Source organism: Oryzias melastigma, linkage group LG2 (assembly GCF_002922805.2).
Source record: "Oryzias melastigma strain HK-1 linkage group LG2, ASM292280v2, whole genome shotgun sequence".
Lineage (NCBI taxonomy): Eukaryota > Metazoa > Chordata > Actinopteri > Beloniformes > Adrianichthyidae > Oryzias > Oryzias melastigma.
In genome coordinates this window covers 6,036,411-6,060,311 of record NC_050513.1, presented here as the reverse complement: position 1 = coordinate 6,060,311, position 23,901 = coordinate 6,036,411, and the positions used below count along the sequence as shown (strand labels likewise).

The window sequence follows — 23,901 nt, the reverse complement described above, 5'->3', positions numbered from 1 at the left end:
GCATATAAAAAATACACTTCAGGCAATATGATTATCGCTCAAAAACATTGAATTTGAAATTATAAATTCAGCTTATCGTATGCACTACTGTCAGCGGAAGTACATCTTGTAAGTAGTGTCCGTAAAAGGTTCTCATTTTCAAAGTAAAGCTATCAAGTGATTTTTGTTGGTGAATTTCTTTTTTTTTTGGAATTTACTTTTTATTACAGCCTTGTTTTACAGTTTTCACAAATGAAAGGATATCACAACTTCCTAGAAAGATATAGGAAACATCATAATTTTAGAGTAAACTAAAGTGAAAAACAACACCCAGAGAAAACAAAACAAAATAAAAACCTTAGAAAAAGATTAAAAAAAAAAAGACAAAACTGTAGCTTTAGAACCAGGGCTCAAGTTGTTGGTGAAATTTTAATTATTGTCGACAATTTGTGACTGCTAGCCTAGCATAGCAGAGAAGCCGCACCAGAACACATCTGTAAAATCTTCATCTAAAGTGGAAGTTTTTGTATATTTTTACTAAAGATGGAAATATGTCGTTTTATGTCTGTTGGAAACACTGTTGTCAGTTTGGCTGAAAGGATTGTGAGTGTTTTCTAGTCGCTACATTGTGTCTTCATTTGCCATCTTCTTGTCATTGATCTACTGGAACTGTAACCAGTTAAACTTTGAAGCTGGAGAAACTGTGAAAAACACTTTCGAGATTGGTTGTTAAATGATCCAAAACAACAGTAATGTTTATGTTTTTTTTTTTTCAACTACTGAAGATAAGCAGGAAGACAAAAATAACTTAAAATTATGTGACTTTGTTTAGAGTAATAAATGTAATTTCTTTCTTTCAAAATCGTTGTTTTTATCTGTTTTGTTGATTCTGAACTCTTGTTCTAGATAAAGGTATTTATTATGGTAATTCAGTACATATTATTTAATAAGTCAAACATCCACCAAGTAAAAAAAAATACATATAGCAACAACATATAGTAGAAATTGTGGTTTATCTTAGAAACATTCATTTTGAATTGTGAATGGATTAGGATCACCGCCTAAGTAACAATCCAAACCCCGCTATCGTCGTCGAGCATAATTTCTTGATTACAACACTTTTGATGTAATTAAATTAATTTAAAGTGGGTCTTCAAAGATATTCTCCAATGAAAATTGTTTTTTTTTTCTGATGATGGATGACATATATGAAGAATATTAATCTTTCTGAGAATGTCTCTATTCAAATCGCTGTGTATCAGGAGTAGTCAAAAAACTGCAGCTTGAAAAAAAATGTGTTGATTTTTCACGTCTGAGCTGGCATTTGGCTCGAAACAGTAATGTGAAGTTGGGGGTGTGAGGGGCTGTAAGCTAGTGGAAGAGCAAGTAACAGTGAGTTCTCAGCAACGGGGGAGGGGTTGGGTTGTCCTGGACCAACAATTCTGCCCACACAACATATTTTTACTCCCAACTCGTCACATATTGACATTTGGTTAAGGACCCCTCCGTGTCAAAAATCGACATCTTGGATGTCCCCAACTCATCGTTTTTTGACTCGTTGCCTGTTCCCATTAAATCACAGGTCCCCAACCTCCGGGCCATGTATGGAAACTGGTCCAGTACTGGTACCCTAACCCAGTAAATGTATCCTAACCCAGTAGTGGTTCGCGCCCGGTACCACGTCTGGTACTGGTTTGGGTCCAGTACCGTGTCTGGTAGAGCATCCAGTGCAGGGTTAGGGTACAAATACCGGGTATGGGTACTGGATGTGTACCAAGGACTAGTCTGCGTCCAGTACCACATCCCAAGGGTTGAGGACCCATGATTGATTGTTGATTGAACAGCCAGCATGTCAAAAAAAAAGACAAATAGGGACACCCAAAATTGTCAAGAAGTGATACATAGGGGTCCTTAACCAAACACCAGTATGTGACGACTTGGGGATGGGAATGTGTGTCCACAACCCAAGAGGGGAATTTCTTATAAACCACTAACACTATGTCCTAAGAAACTATTTCCAAGAAAGTTTTTGGATTTTTGCAAAAAAAAAAAAAAAAACCCCGGCACATTCATAATTGAAACGCTTTGAAAATAGATCAAAAGATGATCAGAGTAGGTCTTACATGCGATTTTTCGCCGCCTGAACACTTGATCTAGAAAATCATTTGGCAAAAACAAAGTTTTATGGCCTCAAATGCTCGTAAGATAAACCACTTTTGTGAAACTCATACTTAAAATTAGCATAGAAATAGATTTAAAAGATTGAAAATAATGTGTAAAACGGTGGATGTTGTGTAAAAATATTCATAAATATAAGAATCTGTTTTATTCCAAAAGGTTAACCGCTTCGTTCCTCACTTTACTGAGCTGTAATTATTTGCATACTTTTATTTCGTTGGAACTGAATTATAAAACAAAAACAAATTAAGGTTTGTATCATTGCACTGAAATTACAGAGAACCATTTTTTGGCAATCATGTTGATCTTTATCTTGTCATATCTCTAGCGACTTCCCGATGTGCAGCTTTTGTTAACAAATGATATCTGAAAGGAAAATGATAAAGAGTTTTGCTTTTTTACCATTTTGTAAAAACTGTTTTGTTTGATGGAGGTGCAGATGATTTTTTCATCTCCCCTGCTGCGTGTGCTGCTTTTTTTTTTTTGTTCTGCATACAAATTCATAAACATTTACTTCTGGATGTTGTCTGAATTAATTTAGACACGGCGCTGCGTGCTAGATCACTCTAAACTGGGAGGTCATGGGTGTTCTCGCGTGGGGAATCCAATTAGAAAAAGGGAAATGATTGCGGGTCAGGTGATTGTAGAAGACAGAAATCCTAGCAAAAGGAGAAAGCCAGTTTTTTTGATGCCGGAGCAAGTCTGTAGCCACTGATGGGAGCAGCAGGAAATCGACCGAAAGCTGTTTGGACACGTACATCCATGCAAATATACATCTGCGCTGTGGAGGGCTGATAACGAAGAGAAAATGTCTTTTTCTGTCCAGGTGCCTACTGAGTTAATTAGTGCAGAGAAGGCGCGCCGCTGAGAGTCAGCGCAGCCAAATTCTCGTTCTGTTTGTGGAAATTACGGTCTCCCGTTTTCACTTATATTGCAATCCTTTATTTCCTGTTTCAGTTACAGCTTCTGTTTATATTCTGTACAGCACTGAAGGCACACAAAACCCAAAAGAGAGAACAAGAACATAAGTATATACAAAATATACAGAATAAATAACCTAGTTGAGTAGAAAAGCTACAGAGTGTGTGCTTACATGGACTCCAAGAGTATGAACGAGTAGAAATCCCCAACAATAGACGTCAATCGCCACCGCTTTCTCTGAACTAAAATAATGTCGCCGCATGGTCTGTCGCACTAACTGAAAGTGGCTCACTTCTTCTGGCAAAAATAAGTTTCAGCAGGATTCTGTTGATTGTCATGCACTATCTTATGGCATTTGATTAGTGCTATGCCTTTTGACAAGACTCTCCTGGTATATATTTATATATATATCTACTGAACTCCAAGTGCTTCTTTTTCGTCTGACTGACACTGCTTTCTCAGAACACCACCAGCCGATAAAAAAATACGTTTCTCTCGTTTTGGATCAATCCCCACTCCGGAGGACAGCAGTGGAACCGCGCTCCTATCGCACTCCCTCCAACATTGGCTTGGCAATTTGCTGACTCTACGGCACTATGAGCATTCATTCTGGTTCTGGCGTGAAAGCTGCCTTAGGTTGACGGAGGGTGTAATCAGGTCATGGCCGGAATCAGGATAGACTGATTAAGCAGAAATTCTGGGTCAAGCAGTGATTGAAATTCGCTCGCTTGGTTCCAAAACATCTGCTTCGTTCCTAGCGGGCGGGAGGTGGAAAGAGAGGGTTGCCGCGTGGATCGATTCATTTGGCTGCTGGACGTTTAATCACATGTAAAAAGCTGATTGAGTGGATTTCACAGTGGGCTTTGACCCGGGCCTGCCCGACGGATTGCGGCAGTCTCTTCTGTAAAATATGACGCCCTTCCAGCAGCTACATGGGGTGGCTGTCGACACGTTAAACCCAACAAAAGAGCAAACCAGTTACATTCTGTGCTACAGTTAAAGAGATGTGCCAATACTATATATATTTATATATTTCACACTGTGGGAATCACAACAGGAGAAGGCACTTGGTTCAAACAGTTTTTTTTTTTTGCTGCTTCAGCTCAGTTAAATGCAGTCTGATGCTCCAGAACTTCTAAGTAGTCCGGCTCGGTGTGCAGGTTGGCCTTCAGCTCAAAGTACTCGTTCTTAGTTTGCTCCAGCATGACCTTGCGCGGTCTTGTGTACATGATGGCCTCCATTAGCTTCAGCTCCTCCTGGTGCCCCGGGCCCTGCATGTCCATGGAGGGCTGGAGCTGGGGCATGTTTTTCCTGAAGTATTCAGTAATTCCCAGCTGCTGGAGCTCCTTCTCCCCCCTGTCCAGAATGTTCCTGTACAAGGAGTTGGGATTCCCGAGAGTCATGAACTCGGCCGGGCACTCTCCACCCATGGGCCTGAACTTGGAGCAGGGGTTTCCCGTCAGCGGAGACGTGTTCTCCCTCTCCATGATGCTCCTGCAGATGTGATGCTTTGGGCCGGATTCGTCGTAATCCAAATTGTCGTGCTCCTTGTGTTGGGAGCAGTAGGTGGGGTTGCGGCAGATCTGCACAATAGGGCTATGCGATCTGTCTTCGTACAGAGTGGCCGACCCGGTTCTCTGAGTCAGGGTGTGGTGAGTGGTTTTCTGTCCATACATGCTGTAATGCAGATGGATGGGGGAACTGCTGGTGGTGTTGGGGTTAGGCTGCTCCTCTGCTGCCTTCTTCTTCGCCCTGCGCCGCCGTCGGTGCACCATGAACACCACCAGCCCGGCTGAGCAGAATATGATCATGAGGACGAAGATGAGGAGGCTCAGGATGAGCACAGAAAGCGGGATGGTGTCTGTGAGGGAAATGAACAAACCCCTGCTGCTCCCGTCAGGCCCCAAAGTGGCTGTTACGCTCTCCTCGTCGCTGGGAGGCACAGGGTGGTAGGTCCCCAACCCGGGACAAAGCGCCTCGTGATGAAGACTTCTAAGCTCGCTCTCCATCACCTTCTTTGGGGTGTGACACAAAATTGAGCCCACCACTGTGTCTTTCCGCAGCTTCTCCACCCATTGTTTAAGGCTGAGCAAGTCACAGCTGCAGTCCCAGGGGTTGTCCTCTAAATAAATCTGCTCCAGTGAGTCGAGTTGATCGAGCACGTTGCTCACTGGCAGATGCATGAGCAGGTTTTTTCTCAGGTTTAATTTGGCAAGGGGCACGTTGCGAAATATCTGCGCAGGAAGAGAACTGAGCTGGTTATTATTTAAAGACAAGAGTTTCAGGTTTGGCAGGGGATTAAAAGTCCCAGGAGCAATCTCTTTGATGAGGTTGTATTCCAGATAAAGATTCTCGAGGTTGTGGAGTCCCACAAACATAGTGGAGAACAGCTTTTCTAGCTTATTTCCGTTCAAAAACAGCTTTTTCAGGCTGCTCAAGCTGAGGAAAGTCTCGTTATCAATGTAATCGATTCTGTTGTTGGATAAGTTGAGGGTCTCCAAACTGTCATATGTGACAAAATCATATTTCAAGAGTTTCTGAATCATATTTCCTGTCAAGATCAGTTTGGTAGGACTGCGCTGAGTAATTCCAATATCTGAGACCTTTTGGATCCCTCCGTCCTGACAGTGCATCAAAAAGCCAGACACAGGGTGGTTGTGACAGGCGCAGTGACTTGCACAGGGACTGCCTGGAGCGTGGGATGGCGTTGGGAACCTGGCATCATCTTTGGCATTGTTCAGTTTGGGAATCTGAAACACTTTGGATGAAGGAGTCACAACCATATCCAGCGACTTCGAGGGCTCCTCTAGGTTGATATCCGCGTGCGAAGGACACAAAACGTCCCGCTTGACTTTAGCGAGGATACTCCCCTTCAAGTTTTGCGGAGCGCTGCAAACCACATCCCCGATGGCGGACTGGGATCTCATGTTTTCCATCCAGATTTTTAAATGCAGAATATCACAGTCGCAGATCCAGCTGTTGTCCTCCAGGAGCAGCTCCATAATCCGGCCAATGTGCTCCAGGAAACCCACGTACGGCAGCGTCTGCAGCTTGTTGCCTCGCAGGTCCAGGTGTGTGAGGGGCACGAAGCGGAAAATGTTGTTGGGTAAGAACTCAATGGAGTTGTCGTTGAGGATCAGGACTTTGAGGCGGATCAGTTTGTTGAAGGCCCCCGGTTCAATGACCTGAATGAAGTTTGTGTCAGCCTGGAGGAACTCCAGATTCACCAAGCCTTGGAAAGTGTCTTCTTTCAGAGTGACGAGGAAATTGCTGTTTATGTGGAGCTTTTTCAGCGTCCCCAGAGCGCCGAAGACCCCTGGCTCCAGCTCTTGTATGCTATTACCCCCCACATGCAGGGAAAGGGCACCCTTAAGCCCTTCCATTTCCTCAGTCCTAAGCTCGACCAGGTCATTTTTATAAAGGTTCAGGTGGAAGGGGATGCCTGGCGGGATTTTGATTTGGGAGATTTTGCTGATGTTCCTCTGCTCGCAGTTAAGATGAAGGATGCCGTCTTTCGCCTCACATGAGCACAGGGAGTCACAAGACTCGCTAATGGAGGATGAAGCCTGTGAGGGATGGATATCTTGGGATCGGGCCGCCGTTAAGAACAAGCTGATGAAAATGATACAGCCCTGCATTGCGGTCTGAGACGTCTGTGGATAGAAGCAAAGGATGGGGGGATGGGGAGGAGAGAAAAAAAAGAGCTGTGAGTGGTTTTTCTTTTGAAACAATCCAAATATTTACATACTAAAGTCGCAAACTTTAACAGGACTTGTCCTTGAGAGAAAATGTTTTTCTCTGATGTATATGGATGAAAAGAAAAAAGGTGTTTTTACCCTTTTTGAAGTGAAAACTATAATACAATTCCACCTCATTTCCTACAAAATGTTGACCTTTAGTTTGAAAATGTATACGGGATGTTTTTTTTTTCATAGGAATTGGTATCCTTGCAAATGTTTGTGTCAGAAACATCTACATGGCAGGGAATACTTTTTAAAGGTTGAAAGTGGAAATGAAGACGGTTCCACTGACTCACTGCGGGATAATGCCACATATAGGGAGACTTATCTGACTTATTTCTCCACCCCTTACACATGCTGACTCATCTGACTAAAAGACTTTCTCGGCGTGACTCACGCTGGGCAAAAATTGCCTCAAACCATGTCAAAGAGGCACCAATTATGCTTATTGTACGCGACTGTAAGACGTGAAGAACGTCAGGGAAAAACTCTCCACTGTCCACGGGAAACTGCAGTCTATAAGCACGCTTTATTTTTTAATAACAAGGAGAATCACTGTGAAGTGATTTTTAATGATAAGCAGCCTCAGCACCACATCCAAATCCATTCCAGTAAGTTGACTGAAATCACAGTGGATGAAAGGATATATCCCTCGGAGGGAGCTGGTGAAGAAGCGCACGCGTCTTTTTCAGAGATGATCCAGATATTCACTGTTAACTAACAGAATTCTTCAAAGAGCAACGATGAGGGGAGATGACAGCTCTTCTTGTTAATGAATCTGATTAGCATCTGGGAGGCTTCACTCTAGCAAGACTGGGCCTGTTTGGTTCAGCTGAGTTTGTCAGAGATGTAATTCTTTCGTTCCTGATGCGTCTGACACTCAATTCTGATGAACGTGGACTGATGACGGGCTTCGTTCATGTTGAAAATATTCCAGGACGGCCTTTTTTCATTACTTGGAGCAAATGAACTCCAAAATGTGGCCTAAAGGCTGAACGGATTTTAAATGTGCATCCATCCATGCACCTCTAAACCCCACATTTTCAAAGTCTGCAGCCCGATCTTTCCCTGAAGTTCTGCCTTTCCCTTTCATTTACACCTTTACGTAATGCCTCATTACATTCCTGTGATGTCGAGCCGAGCAGCATTATTGAACAAAACTAAGCCGTGTCTATGAGGTCTACAAGCATACACTCCAAGGTCACCTGAAACCTCCCAGCCCCCGCTCCAATTCAATAAATGTTGATTATTTAGCTACAGAACACCATCTACAGCAAAAAGCAATCCCCGCGCCCCTCTTCCTCCTTCATTCTTGTACTAGGATTACCACATCAGACAAAGCACATCTTCTCTGTAATTAGTAGTGCATTTTCAACTTCGGGTGCACACGGCTCAATAAGTATAACACCTACGTGTGGAGTTTCTCAAAACACTCATCAGCAACTATTAGTCGTTTGCTTATAAAGAATTATTGCACTGAGTGCATTTCAAATGTAAAAGGTGCCTCTTTCAAGGTAATGATTGTGATTTCTTAAGAAACAGAAGCTTTAATTACGAACTACTAAATACCTGTTTCCATTAAGAGGCAGGGTATGCTATTTGGAGATAAAATAATGCACAAAATATGAGGACTAATGACAAAAAGCAGTGTTATTACTGTTTACATTGTTTAAACAAGAAAAATAATTACCATTGGCATGTTTCTTTTGATTGGTACTATTGGAATCTTTTGTTGTCTAAAGACTATTTTTTTTTAGATAAGCAGCATCTGCAGTGCAGAGGTAGTAAAGTGGTCAAGTGATCGGACTGCCTTGCCCATCAATATGTCGAAGTGCCCTTGGCCAAGACACTGAACTCTACAGTGCTCCTAGTGGTTAAGGACCACCATTTTTCTAATGTGCATGTGTATGTGAATGGGACCGTGAAGCATCATTTCCACTGAGCAATCTGGTAAGGTACAGTCTGGTATTGTGAACATTTCTGTTGTAAAATTGACACATTAAAAAGTACTGAACCGTACCTATTTAGGGCCCCCAACAAACTGCTTAGTGGGAGCAAGGCTTAACTAACTAGACCATACTGTACTACTCCTTACCGGATTGTATTGGACCACTCAGTGGAAAAAACGCTTTACTGTAATCCTAAATTCACACCGGCCTCTGTAAAGTGCGTCCCGGTGAGCACTTTCAAGTCCATGTAAACATGCGTATATAGGTGTTTCGGGTTCTCAAAACTCTAATACGTTGCCACACAAGTTTTAAGGTTGTATATACAAACTGTGAAGCCATTGAAGGAGCGTTGAAAGGTAAACCACTTGAACTTCAACCAATCAGGGTCTCGGATTTGGTAGTTATGTAAGGGTAGCATCCTTTTTAACCCATGAAAATGCCAACCGTCTGAAAATTGATCATGGAATCCAGCCAATATTACATGAAATCAAGTATTTTATTTATCGGAATAAAGCTCTAAAAGAAAAGGCCTGGAGCAAGATTGGTAAGATTGAAACCGGTTTGACATTTCGCACTTAGCCTCTTCCAACTGTAGGTATTTGCACTAGTATTGGGTAGCAACAATCCAGTGTGAACACCACATGCTTAAAGCACTTTTAAGAACCTGCATAGCATAAACTGCTTTGGGCCTTAAAGCAAGGAAGAAAAGCGCTGTGCAAGTATCCACTATTTACCATTTGATTTGCTTTGGTGTAGGACACTGGGTGTTTCTAATCCCCTACCCTTGTAAGGGAAACTTGGTTTCTAGTTTGTATATCATTTAGGAAACCAGGTAATTCAAGAAAACTTGTTTTTATCTGGTTAAACACACCAGTTGCAAATAAATAGTTAAAAAAATAATTGAAGTTGACCTTAACCCTAGTGCTATCTTATGGGGTCCAGATGACCCAAGCCTTACATTGACATGTTATCCATCGAATGACAAATGTGGATGAAGGTGGACAGGATTCAATGTCTGCCAGTGAAAATAAAAACATCATTGGGGAAAAAAAAGTTCAGCGCGCTATCTTTTGGAGTCCAGATGACCCAACTCCCAATTCCACAAACTTAGGATAGCACAAGGGTTAAAGCAAAAGAGACCAATGTGGAAAGATGGAAAGATCTTTAACCAACTTTGTTTGTGGTTGACATAAATAATAATCAGATTTTTCAAACCTGGGAGATTATTGCTGTTTATATGACACATTTCATTGTCTAACAACTGTCTGTTCCTAGTATCTCATGGTAAAAGCTGAAGTTCTCACCTTGAACTACAGACGACAGTAAAACACAACAAAGTATCAACAGATCTTATTATGATAACAGTTGAATGTTGCTAAAGAAAGATGCAGCTAGAAGCGCTCTGTCTTCCATATTTCAGACAGACTCTACTAACTGATCCATTTTTCAGGCAGTCAATGTTGCGTGGAACTCAGAGTGACGGGCACAAGACATAAAACTCTTTCGATGCCAGACCGCCTTTGCACTCTCTTGTGTGAATTCAGAAGCATGTATCTTTCTGTTTAGACAATTTAATTAGATATCTAGTAAAATCTAATGAGATCTTTTATCATGCATGCGAGGCTGACATCAGAAACCACGCAGACCCTGAGGAGGGTAAGACAGGAAAGTCTTGAAAATCAGTTACAGACTATTTATCGCACATGGGGACTGTCTTGCAGATGCTGTAGCATGGGCGATGGGCTCTGCCCTCTTACGAGGCCATAAATAGCATGTTCACACTTCATTTCATCCGGCTTTAAGAGGCATTGTTGCCGCACTGCAAGGTGCTCCGTGACACCATGGAATTCGTATCATTAGTGTAGTGGCTCTTCATGGGTAAAATGGCATGTCACGTTGACACAAGCTCTTTATAATTGTAGTAGCATAAACAAGTCAGTAAACAGACATTTCTAATGCCACTCATGTAGTTGCATAACACTTATAAACAAATGCAAACTTTGTACTGTTTCTTAAAAGAGATGGTCAAGTATTTCTTGACAAACTGCATTGTTGACAGTTTGAGTGGGCTGGTGAACATTTAGAATGGAAGTTGAGTTCATGACCCGGACTCCAAAGATGATGAGGCAGCCTTGACAACTAGCACCTAACCGTACTCAATCCAACCTTGTTTTGAGTCTTTCAGTTCACTAACAAGTGGATAAATGATGTTAGAAACATTAAATAAACTGTCACGACTTGTTTTTTGTGGTCTAATTGAGAGCCTCAGCTGCATACATTTTTACTGATAAAGTCACAGGACACATTTTTTTTCCCCTTCTGACAACTTCCCTCCCTTTCTGATTTATTCATCTTCAATAAGACATGGACTCTCAGACCGTCTGATATACTGCAAGACAGAACCATTGGCTACACATCTGCAAAGCGAGAGCGCACAGTTCCACAGCGAGCAACACATACGCCCTTGCTTTCCATTGATTTTGCACGCTTCACGGCGGTCAGAGCCCTGCAGTACAGCATGTTTTTCTCATCCCAACATTTGTCATAGTTTAGCTGTGAATTGACACACTCGTGGTGTAGGTAACAGTGGATGACAACAACATGAAAATGGATTTGAACCAAACGCGCTCGCTACCAGCCGACAGTTTAGTGTAGTATTTTCAGAGAAAGAACCTAAGAGTCGTCGTGTTTTGTGCTCATCACTGTCAGTGTAAGTAATGTATGCAGTAGCCACAAAAAAAAACTTATAAGGCAGAAGCATAATTCCTCTTTTTTGTAGCTCATGTACCAAAGACTTGTTATCCACTGCAGGACTTGACACCTACAGCCTTTTCTCCAACTCCATTAAGTACATTTTTAGCATAAAATGATATCTCGTGGATATAGCAGACCATTTTTGTTTCTTTACTTATTTTTAAAAGCTTCTTATTCAACTGAGAATCTTTTGACCTTAGCACTTGTTTTTGCTCGGCTGTTTGCGGTCATGGTGATCAATGGATCTTAAGAAAGAAGGACCATTAAGAGTAATTTATCCAAGCTCCCCTACCTGACTGCAGAAATGATGGTTTAAGGGCTGCATTATCGATGGAAAAATACAGGGTTTTTTTTCCAAAAAAGAAATTAATAAGGTCCGAGACATATTACCTACAGAATCTACAAGAGTTTTACAACATGTCGATACAAGAAACATGTCAACAGAGTCAGAGCAAAGCTATAGTTGGTCAAAAAATTACCCCAGCAATAGCTAGTTGTTTTAAGCAGTATGCTTAAAACTAAGAAACTAAGAAAATGAAGAAGAAGAAGAAGATGATAAACGTTGGCTTTTTTTCTTGTTCGGAATAACATTTTCTGTGAAACAAAACACGTTGTTTAAAGTCCCCCAATGACATTTTTTTTTTATTTTAAAAAAACGTTCCCAGTAGTGTTTCAATTTTGATTATGACGTTTTTAACCAAAATCCCACAGCTCAAATGTCTTAAAAAAGCATTTTTTTATGTTGATCTGAAGATCAAGAGAGTGGTCATAATCTAGACCATGTGTGTCCAAAGTCAGTCCTCAAGGGCCGGCCTCCTGCTGGTTTTCCAGAAACCCTGGCTTATCTGCTACTGATTACATGAATCAGTTGTGTTTGGCCGATAATGAATTTCAATGGTAGGTTGGTTGAAAAGTATATAGGACACCGATCCTCGAGGTCTGACTTTGGACACCCCTGATCAAGGACCTCGATCTTTTGACACTAATGCTGTTTGATAACCATCTAGAATCATATCAGAAATATATGCTACCAAAATAGTCTATTACAAATCATCATTAGATTTATCAACAGCCAAGTGACTATTAGTTGCAACCCTGTCCACTAAACCAGGAGGTATAAGCCTTTTGGCTGCTCAGTTCTCCCAGCGACTCTGCCATGCGGAAAAAAGATCCCGTTGGCTGTAATGAAGGGAGCGAGGCTTTTACTGCATGTTTTGCAGGAAGCTACATGGCTTGCATCTTAAGAAACACCTTCAGTGCCTTGTTAAAAAATCAACTGCAAGCTTTCCTGGGTCTTATAAGTCATGCTGATCACTTGACAAGATGTTGAAAGTGACATACGAGTACGGTGAAGGATAGAAACTCACACCTATATGACAACAAACTGTTTCCCTTACCCTTTCCTGTATCTATTTTATTAGAGTCCTTGCTCACTGTTCTCCTCTGGCAGACCATAGTTTCTGATAGAGAACATATTCACGATAGAACTAATAATAGAAGCACAAGAGCTGCATGAGGATGGGAGGCGGGGGCTTACCTCCCCTGGCAAGTGTGATTTCGCAGGCTTGCATTTCAAATGGTCTGTTTAACTAATGTGCGGTAATTAGTTCTACAGAAATGAGCAGACAGAATACACCAGTGTGCAGTGGCATCAAGGTGTGTTTTGTAAGAAGACCCATTTGCAGCAAACACGTGTACATTTCCCTCCGCCCACTTCACTTGTCCCTTTAAACGGCGACACTTTCCGTGCTGGAGTGAGTCACCAGGAGAACTGGCAGATTGGAGGTAGATTTGTTAAGAAAACACAGATGCAGGTAGGTACAGATGGTCAAATGGATAACAAGGAAAGCAAAGACTAATCAGCTTTAGTCTACCTTCATGTGGTGCAGCATTTGATTATTAGTGAAACTGACCTTATAGAATTGAATTTCTTTCAGACTTTCTGGCTCGGTTTTTAATTAACCATATGCACTTTTTTGCCACGAAATTGTGTGTTTTGGTGTCAAATTTTGGACAGACATCTTGAAGTTCTAGAATTTTTCTTGTCACAGTTGCACCAATTAAATTGTGCTAGAACCAGATGAATTATTAGACGCATTTCTTAAAGTCTTTTTTTCTGTAGTGTCCATGCATGTAGGAAAACGATTGATCTCTTTTTAAATACTTGTAAACTGTCTTTTGATCGTTCAAATTAAGACAATAATGTCACTGACACTATCGCAAGATCAACTAAAATGAAGCTAGCCGAAACTCACTGTAGCTAAATTTAGTATTCTTATTTGTTCTTTTTCAAAACATCAACTGATGGACAATTTAGTTACTTTCTTTTCAAGACAACTTTCAACTAAATCCGTTTTTGATCTCACTTTTTTTGAAGAGCAGCTGTGAGGATATGTAGTCCTTCAGAATAAAAGACGGACCAATCTCTGCTGATCAACCTCCCTGTTGCTCAGAAAGACATTCAAGGCCTGACATCTAGATATAATTTACAGTCTGAGTCTACACTAAAACTGACATGTACAATTTAGTCACTGATTGAAACAAGGTATAGAACCAAGAAAGCAGAACTTTATATAAGATGACCTGACAAGTATAAAACAATCAACCCAAAAGCAAGAACTGACAAATCTGCAGGTAGATGACAGCATTTACCTGATATCAGTTTATTAAAAATAACAAATAGACTATCCTTCAGTGTTTATTATACTTAGAAAACACATGTTTTAAAGTAATTTAGATGATAAGAAAACATTAAATTATACTATGTGGGGTTACTTTTAATTATGTATATTGAAAAACATGTTATTTCTACATTCTGTCACATCCAACGCTTTATCTACTACATATTCACCAAAAATATTCAACAAAAGATCTAATCTATTAAAAACGCAATTGATGTTCAACAAAATAGGTTACAAGTCCCAAAATTATAAGTAAAGTCACTTGCATTTACCTACTTTCCATTTGGTTTTCTGGTGACGTTTAAATTTTTTGATACAATTTTCAAAATTTAGAAAGACTGACACTGACAGCTACCACAAGTTTTAAAAGATTCCACACTTCACCTTTAAATTAGGATAGCATTTGCACCGATGTAGTAAAATCCCCATAAATACTTTACTTTTTTTTCATAGTAAGAATATTAATACACCAAATTAAGCCACCTAATGGTCTAATCACAGCCCTTTTTTGACCATGCTGAGCTGATTAAAAGGCAGTCATATTTACAACCAGCACAATAAACAGACGGAACAAAGTGGTATCATCCACCAGACTCATGATACCAGAAAACAAAAACAGAGTCATACAATTGTCATATGACTGACAGATGTATGAAGATCTACAATGAAATAAAAAAATAAATCAAAAACCTAAACTAACTAATTAAATTTGTTATAGATGTTATTTTAAAACGCTCAGTAAAAATAACATAACCTAACCCCTTCATCCTGCATGTCCCTATTTGGCAACCTACCAATAAATCCAGGACTCCACTTAATTTTGCATCATCTTGAACAAAAGAAAAAGAAAATTTCTTTTATATAATTAAAAATAAACTGAGGCATAAAGGGGTTAAATGTGCTGTGCAAAGTACTATTTTTGTCATTACATTCAAAGGTTAATTAATCGTTAATCTCTTGATCTCCAACAAATTGCTATCGTCTGACTAAAGGTTGAAGGTGTCATGCAGTCCCAATGACTGTATATAAATGGACAGCAGCAACAGCGCCGTGTGAAACAGCGCTGTTTATAAAGGCTTAGCTGACAACAGAAATCATTGTATTCAGAGCGGTCCCACCAGCTGGGACGAAAATGCCCCAGGAGTGACAGTTTGAATTATGGCCCTAGTAACGCACTCTAGTTCTTTACATGTATGAGTTTGGCCACTTTTCACTACACTGGATCTAATGAAACTAAAGAAGACATAGTTAAGCTTTTGTCAGTTAAAAAGGATACAGTATATTGAGTTTAAACTGTAGTCAACACTAAAATTGGACTGTACCATGTGCATGCAATATGCAGTTTGCTCAGATTCAGCTTTAGTAGGACCTAGGTCTAAGGGTTTATGGCAGATAGTTCTATTTTATGTATTCTAAAAAAAAAGTCCAAAACAAGTATGTTTTTTTTTTTATTTATTTATTTTTTTACAATCCATAAAATAGAACTATCTCTGGCATAGACCCTTAAACTCCTCAAATCTGAGCAGGCACGATACAGACTACAACAGACAGTGGTAGGTGTATTAAGAAACAGGTAAGTTGACTATATTCACACTACAGTGATTCTCCTGCAACTTTCTAAATGTTTTTTGGCACATAAAAGCTCAATCACTCTTTCAACCATTTCACTAATCTTGGTACCAAAAAGTTTAGCTCGTTCAGAAAATAAATGCTTGAACTTTTTGTATTCATAAATTTTATAGTTTTTGCACTATTAAGCAAAAATATACCCCTTAGAAAATGAATGAGAAACTGCTCAATCCTTCAAAAACTTCATGCACTTTGAAACTGAACCTTTCAGACAGAGACACCATTCAAACTTTCAAACGTTCAACAACTACTGGGATTTTAGAATAATTTGGAGTTTAGCTTTTATTTTAGTAAACATGCTAGCTGTTTTAGGCTAATGTAGACATTTTTCCAGTTTTTTAGGCTTTTTTTACGGAATATTTTGGCAAAATTTTAATTTTTTTCCAGATTTATGGGATACTTTTGAGTTAAGATATATTTCAGCATTATGCTACCTGTTTTGGCTAATTTAGACATGTTTCAAGTTTTTTAGGCTAATTTGGAATTTAGCCAATATTTTGGCAATTATGCCAAAAACATTAGCAGAAAATAAGACATTTCTCCAGTTTTTTAGGTTAGGTTGAATTTAGCTAATATTTTAGCAAATTCTGGCAAATTTTAGCAAATTTTGCTATATTTTGGCAAAATTATACATTTTTTCCAGGTCTATGGGAAAATTTGGAGTTTAGCTATATTTCAGTATTATGCTATCTGTTTTTGGTAAATTTAGACATTTTTCAATTTTTTTAGTCCAACTTTGAATTTAGCAAATATTTTAGCATTATGCCAAATTATTAGCAAAATAAGACATTTCTCCAGTTTTTTAGGCCAAGTTGGAATATATCTAATATTTTAGCAAATTTTGGCAATTTTTTTTTTAAGTTGGCAAATTTCGCTATATTTTGGCAAAATTATACATTTTTTCCATCTTCATGGGATAATTTGGAGCTTAGCTATATTTCAATATTATATTAGCTGTTTTGGCTATTTTAGAATTTAGCAAATATTTTAGCATTATCCAAAAATATTAGCAAAATAAGAAATTTCCCCAGTTTTTTAGGTTACGTTGAAATTTATCTAATATTTTAGCAAATTTTGGCAAATTTTTGTAAATTTGGCAATTTTGCATTATTTTGGCAAAATTAGACATTTTTTTTCCAGGTTTATAGGACAATGTGGAGCTTAGCTATATTTCAGTATTATGCTAGCTGTTTTGTTTAATTTAGATTTTAATACAGTTTCTTAGGCTAATTTGGAGTTTAGCTAATGTTTTATCAGTATGCTAGCTGTTTTGGCAAAATTAGACTATTTTTGCAAGCTTTCAGCTTCAGCATTTTCAGCTATCAGCTCTAGCATCATCAGCAACCACATTCAGCTTACAGCATTCACACTAGCGTTTTCGCAGGTAATGCCATCTATCTAGTTGTTATTATATTCCATTCACATTATACAGTCAAAAACTTCTCACAACTTTATCAAATGAATCACTTAGTTTCCAAGTCGTCGGATTGCAGTAATCCTACCTTATTTCCTGTTGTGGAAAAGGTCAAAAGATTCACAAAAGTCAGGCACTTCCTATTCTGATTCAGCACTGCTCTGCCCTCTGACTGTTTATTCACTAGACACTTCCATAATACATTTCTATGTCATACCGGGATCAGCTTAAGTAGGTTTATGATGCAGAGGGGGTAAGACCTGGAACTCCACCCATGTGACACTCCAAGCACACTGATTGAAATCTGTGCGAGTTCAGTTGATGTCAAACTCAGCAGATGTTTCCCTGATCTGATGCAACACGAGTATTGTTTCAAGTTTAGTCCATCTGAACATTGTGGTGTTGTTGTTTTTTTTTTTTTTTTTTTTACTTTTCACTCTTTTTTTTCTGAGAAACAGCAGGTTTTATTAGGCTTCTTTAAAGCCTTTTCTTGAATTTTTTTTAAAGGCTTTGGGTAAAATATGCCTCCAACAGAGTAACAAAAGCAAGAGAAGACAAACCAGCACTATTACTGACAAAAGGAACACAATATAATCAAATGGACAAGAGTGTTTATCGACAAAAAATAAGAATTGATCAAAACTTTTTATTAACTTGGTGGTTGAAGGGTACAACAAGGGACCTAAAAGACAAATTCCTTCCCATCTACTTCAAAGAAAATAGTTTTCTCCTTGTTAATGTTTTATAAGACCAGGTACTATGGCTGCTTTAATTGAAAGCCTTATGACCTGACAGCTACAGAGGCGCAAAGTGACCTGCATCTTCTGGCTGAGACCTTTCAAGACCAATTAGGTTGGAATACTGCAGGGGGCAATTAAAGACAGAGTTTCCAACTCCTGTTAAAACCCATTATTGGACGTGAGGCTTCAAAGACAAATACCACTGGCGTAGACCATAACATCACCCATAAGCCCCTGTTTGCTGTTGACATAGATTTGTGACGCCCCTAAAGATAACCGGAGTTAGAATACCTGAGGATTAGCAAACGCCGCGGCACGTGTGGTAATCACACGTGATGTCACAACAAGAAAAAGGAGTTGCGATGCAAACAAAGGCAATATGGGGTTAGGCAACTTGTCCAGCAGCTGTGTAATCTTGTCTGACAAAAATGTTGACCAATTAGCATAGCAAAGGTAATAACTACTGACAACATAAAGATTTATTTTTGAAGCTGTGGGAAAAGCCTCGACACTAAAAGAAGAAAACAAAGTTAATCCAGCAATTAGAAATAAATTATCGTGTTGCTAAGTAGGCAGAAGTATTAAAAAACATTAACGTCACCGTGCTGATTAACTGGAGCTACCATAACATACAGCTGAGCTCTGCAGGGACTTCCTCTGAGTTTGCTTTGTAGTCGTGCTGAGCTGCTTTTTCAGTTTGTTTGCTCTGGTGCTGCTTTATCATCAGTTTTCAAGAAACCATACCAAGCTCAGTTGATTAGGGTAACATTTCGAATCAAAACCCAGCCTAACAGCAGTTATTTCGTTGTATTATATGTTTGCAATCATGACTGAAAGAGGAAAGAAAAAGTAGTCTGTGATTATGTGACTTTATACAAAGGTTAGCTGATGTGAGAGAACTGGGCAAGTCTTAAGAGCATCAACACTCAGATGTGGATGATTTCAGAAATCAGAATACTGATTTCAACAGAATACTGACAAAAGATCAAATGAATTAAGTACTTTTTCCTCACACCTAAACAAAAACATGTAGAGGGAGCAAACTGTTACGGAAATTTCAAATTAAATTTTCTTAAAAATGACTGGTTGCCATATCAATTCATTGAATCAATTCAAGTTTGACCATCAAGTTCAAAATTCCTTTGGATTTTCAATGAACAATAGTTCAATTATGGATTCATTAGTTATATTTGTATAATATCTAATTTTGATCAGATAAAAATAATGTTTTTACAAATATGGTGAAATAAATTCAATAAAAAGGGAATGTTTATTGAAAAATGAAAAATAATTGTAACAATGATAAGAGAAACATGTTTTTTCCCCTAAATTCAAGAAAAATGTTGTACCTACAAACTGATTAAATTTAACTAAATTATAATTTGGCCTGATTCTTTAGCAGACGTTATCTTTTTGTCATTGAAGGTGGTCAGAAAGGCTAAAACCATGCCTACAACTGTATAATGACCTGTGTATATTTTAATATTTCATTTGGTGGCAAAAAATATGTTTAGAATTAATAAATTTTGGCATTCAGCTAAAGAAATACGTTTTTTAAATAAGGCTATTTGTTAGAGACTATCCTCCATTACGAAATGCTGTTGTTTCTATATTTACGGATACAAGTCATCCTTAGACAAACCCCCTTTGGAATGACTTGTTTTGAAAGTAACAATTAGCACCACTAATAATAAAAGAATAAAAATAGGTATTTTTACAACAAATTGTTGCCTTCTGACCAATATCTAAAACGAGACGATCTACATCTCCAGCCGGCTGAGGTCTTCCATCCACTGTTTTGCTCCAAGCTGGGCAGCTTAAACAACATAATTTACAGCCTCACACGGTTCCATCCTATTTAAAAAAAGTCTGCGTCCCCGCAGCTATAATAATATGGCACTTAAACAAGTTTCTGCCTGTTGAGTAGCTTCATAAAGTTCAGGCGTTGGCTGATACCAGTTACTGAAATATGACAGAAATTGCTTGCACGACATCCAGTTTCATGGTTGTTTACTGGGTCAGTAAGTGTAAAAAAATAAAGTAGAATCAATTGAAAAATTGTATTCTATGTCGAAATTCAGCATTCACATTGATTCTGGAAAAGAAACAAGAACAACTCAGAACCTGGCTTGACTTGAGCAAATTTCCTTACCTGGTAAGACATCAATTTTTAAAGCTCAGCTTTAGTAATTTTTAAAGAATCACATTGAAGTTGAGCAAAATTTCCACATTTGCATCACCAGTGCCCCAAGTGGAAAACAAAGAGGAGCACTGCAAAGACTTTATTGACTTGGCAGACTCCAATAAGAGATCTTGCTGGCCTGGAGCTCCACACTCCTATATTCCTCCTGACAGAGAGGTTTATAGCAGGTGCTGCTTTTAGTGAAGGAGGCTATTTTCTTCCAGGTATTTGAAACAACAAACTACTAGTCAACAGCAGTAGAATGGCTGAAGCTCTAAGCACAAACAGGCAAAAGCTACTTTTAATGATACGGTGAACCCTGTCTGACAACTTAACAGAAAGGATTTCACAAGAAGTGCTTTTCACAATAAGATAGATGTCCTACCTGGTAATTTATTTCAGTCAACTCTGAGTCTTTCTCAGAAACAAAGTTAATTAAAAAAAAAAAAAAAGAAATACTAAACCAATATTGGAGAACCAGCAGGACACTGGCCCTCAAGGACTGACTTTGGACACCCCTGGTTTATGTAAATGCACATATATGCATTTTGGGCTTCCGCATTCCAAACTCTTGTGTTCATGTGGTGCTACACAAGGTTTTAACTGCGTTTTTGCACTCTACTTACAAAACATGTTGCCATTTAATGCGCGTCAAAAGCTACACTAGCTAAACTTTGACCAATTAGACCAGGGGTGACGAATTCAATTGTACAGGGGGCTAAAATCCAGAACACATTTTATGTTGCAGCCCAACAAATACAATTTAATCGAACACATTAAAACATTTTAAAAAAGGAAATTATTATAACCTTTAAACTTAAAAGATGTCAAATTTTTAACCAAAATGAGTAAAAATAGAAATTTTTTTCGAGAATAAATTAACTTATATCTTAAATAACTTTAAATATTTTGCTCTTCATAATAATATATTCTGTCATAGTCACCGTATACAAGTTAGAAATAAAGTAAACTTTATAAGAAAAAACACTAAAAAAATATTTTTGTCATTTTATATTAAAAAAATATATACTTAGAAATAGTCCAAAAGAACCAACGATTTGTCAATGAAACAGATCATGTAACAACTTAGCCCACAGCAACTATAGTTTTAAAACTGGGAGTAGATTTATAATGCAAACTATTTCCATAAAAACAAATATATATTTTTTTTTTACACAAAAGGTGCATAATATACAAATGACACCTGGTAATGACCTTAAATGACTTGAGACCCTCTTTGTTTCCCAGCTGTCTTTGCTTTACTTTCTCTCTGCTGATGACCTGAAGATCATTCAGTCAAACAGAAGCTAAATTCACCTTACTCAGCCGATCGGGAGTGAGTCAAAAAGGAAGAGAAAAAAAATAGGCAGGGAGGTAGATGTTGAGAGGATGGATGAAGCAGCCGTTAGCCTTTTAATCCTGGTTTAAAGACCCACTCCGATCATTTTTTGAGCTATTTTAAAAAGTGTTCCCAGTGGTCTTTTAAAAGGGATTATGGCATAATTAGCCAAAATAACAATTGAAATAAAGCTTGAGTCAATTTCTAGGACACATTTTTAGTAGTAGTTCATTAGAAATTCACCTCCGAGTGCAGGGCGGGATCATTAGTGCCCTCCCTGTTGCTGACAGCTATCTGTAAACATGAACTCCTGCAAGCTAACAGCCCCTCAGAGCCCAAACTAACAACAAAAATGACTAGCAATATTGAAGCTATCCAGTCATACAGTTTTGACCCAGTTTAAACGAGGAGACTTGGATCTAGTCCTCTTGAGCAGAGCAAGGAGCTGGTGGCTCACCTCATTTTTTACGTCACAAATACAATCTTTTTCAAACTGCAATTTCTTTTTGATCTGCTCCTGATTCACAAGGATTTAAACATAGAAATAATCAGTGCAATTTTGAGCTTAATTGTTAATATATGTCCTATTTCATCACAAAAATGACACAAGAATTTGTTAAAACATCAAAGACACAAAAATCACAATCAGAATGCCTCTTTTCCAATGAGTGGTCCAGACTGGACTGGACCAAACCGGTGCAAGATGATTTTGAGTGTTTGCATTGTAAAATGGACCCTATAGGCAGGACCAATTCGCATCACTTTGGTCCATAGAAAAATGGATCGGACCAGTTAAGGCGGAGCTTCTGTTGTTACACGATGAAATCCATCGACTGGCATAAAGATATTACGACAACAGCAAGTGACCAACCAGCACTTTTCCAGACTCAAGATCCAAACCGAAAGTTTTGGCTGTATTCTTCCTTCACCTCCCGCAATCTTCCTGCAAAGAATTTTATATCCTTTGGATTCGGTACTACTTAAGGACCGGAGATGCGGCAAATCCACAAATCAGCGTGTGAAATAGAAATACAGAGAACCACTGTAGTCGCACCGTTATGACGCATAGTTACGTCATGGGTCTACACCCCGCATGCGCCTAGATGGTCCAACAATCAATGGATCGGTCAGGCACCCTGGAATCGAGGTATAGGTGTCTAAAACTGCAACTAATTATTACACAGGTTTTAGAATTGAAGTTTTTTGCCCATTAAGTGATTGGAAATGAGTGAAACAAGTCAAAATTAGGATAGTTTGGGCTCTTTTTCAGCAAAATATAAACAACAGTGGTAAATCTTATGAGCCAGAGTCAGACAATATATATTCATGTACAAATAATGAGTTAAGCCCCCTATGTGAACAACTGGGACAGACATAAAACGTGCCTAAAATACCATCAATCTGCCCAAACAGCTACGAGTGATTTGCATCTAGATGCAAATAATATGTGAGATGACAAGTGATAAAGAGATTTGTGGCTTCCAGTGACGAGGACGTTTTATTTCCCCGTGACATGGGGATCAGAACCAACCCCCCCCCCCCTGCACTCCTTTCATTACTTTCATGCGTGCATCCTCAGCCTTGATTTTTTTGTGTGCTCTCCCTCTGATCGTCTCCCCGGCTTCCCTGGCACCAATTACTGCGGGACTTGTCCTTTTTCTCCCTCCGTATTAGAAGTGATGTGGCTTGCCCTATGAAGTCAACACTACCACTACACCCACATATATCCGCAGAGTGCCTGTGGCCCTCCGCTGTAATCCAGGAGAAATAATAATTATGACATCCGCCCACTCGGGAGCCAAGGGATAGTTCAACTCCCTTGCTCCTCGTTCTGTCCCGGAGCTCTACTCTACTGCACCTGTCAAGCTAATCATTTCCTCTGGCTTCTTTACATATTGCCAAAACACCTCAATGAATTTTCCATTGACTCCGATAGTTTGTTTAGTGGCTCATATCGTCAGGTAAACACTGCTTTTTTAATCAGTAATTTCCTGCTGCTGGGTGATTATCGGCCATCGATGTTGGTCCACAAATAATTATCTCTGAAGCAGAAGACAATGCATTAAAAGGAACATCCCTAATTTAACTCCATTTGTCCAACTGGACCTCAATCAATACACATTTAAAGTGATTTGGGGAAGGACTTCTCAGTTTGTACTATTAAGTGATTTATAACAATGCAATTAGGCCATTAACCCTCCATTAATCCTGCGGTTTCTATATTCAATTATCCAATTCATAACCTAAAGATAATGAGACGGCGCCTGCCTGGTTAACTTTCATTTACCTATAACCTTATCTAATAATTGAAGTGTGTGTAGAGTGAATTCCTGCAGGAGAAAGTGATTAAATTAGCCATAAATGCTACGCATTGCTGGTTTAATCTGATGTGCTG

The 23,901-nt window shown here is 38.9% G+C and overlaps 1 protein-coding gene across 1 annotated transcript in view; it reads right to left on the bottom strand.

Moving 5' to 3' along the window:
• Positions 1 to 2,630: 2,630 nt before the first annotated feature.
• Positions 2,631 to 23,901, bottom strand: part of slitrk6 (SLIT and NTRK-like family, member 6) — a 22,205-nt gene continuing 934 nt past the window's right edge. The window contains exon 2 of the mRNA XM_024294499.2: positions 2,631 to 6,731. Coding sequence (XP_024150267.1) covers positions 4,182 to 6,716 — 2,535 coding nt within the window. The 5' untranslated portion in view covers positions 6,717 to 6,731 and the 3' untranslated portion in view covers positions 2,631 to 4,181. The remainder of the gene's footprint in view (positions 6,732 to 23,901) is intronic.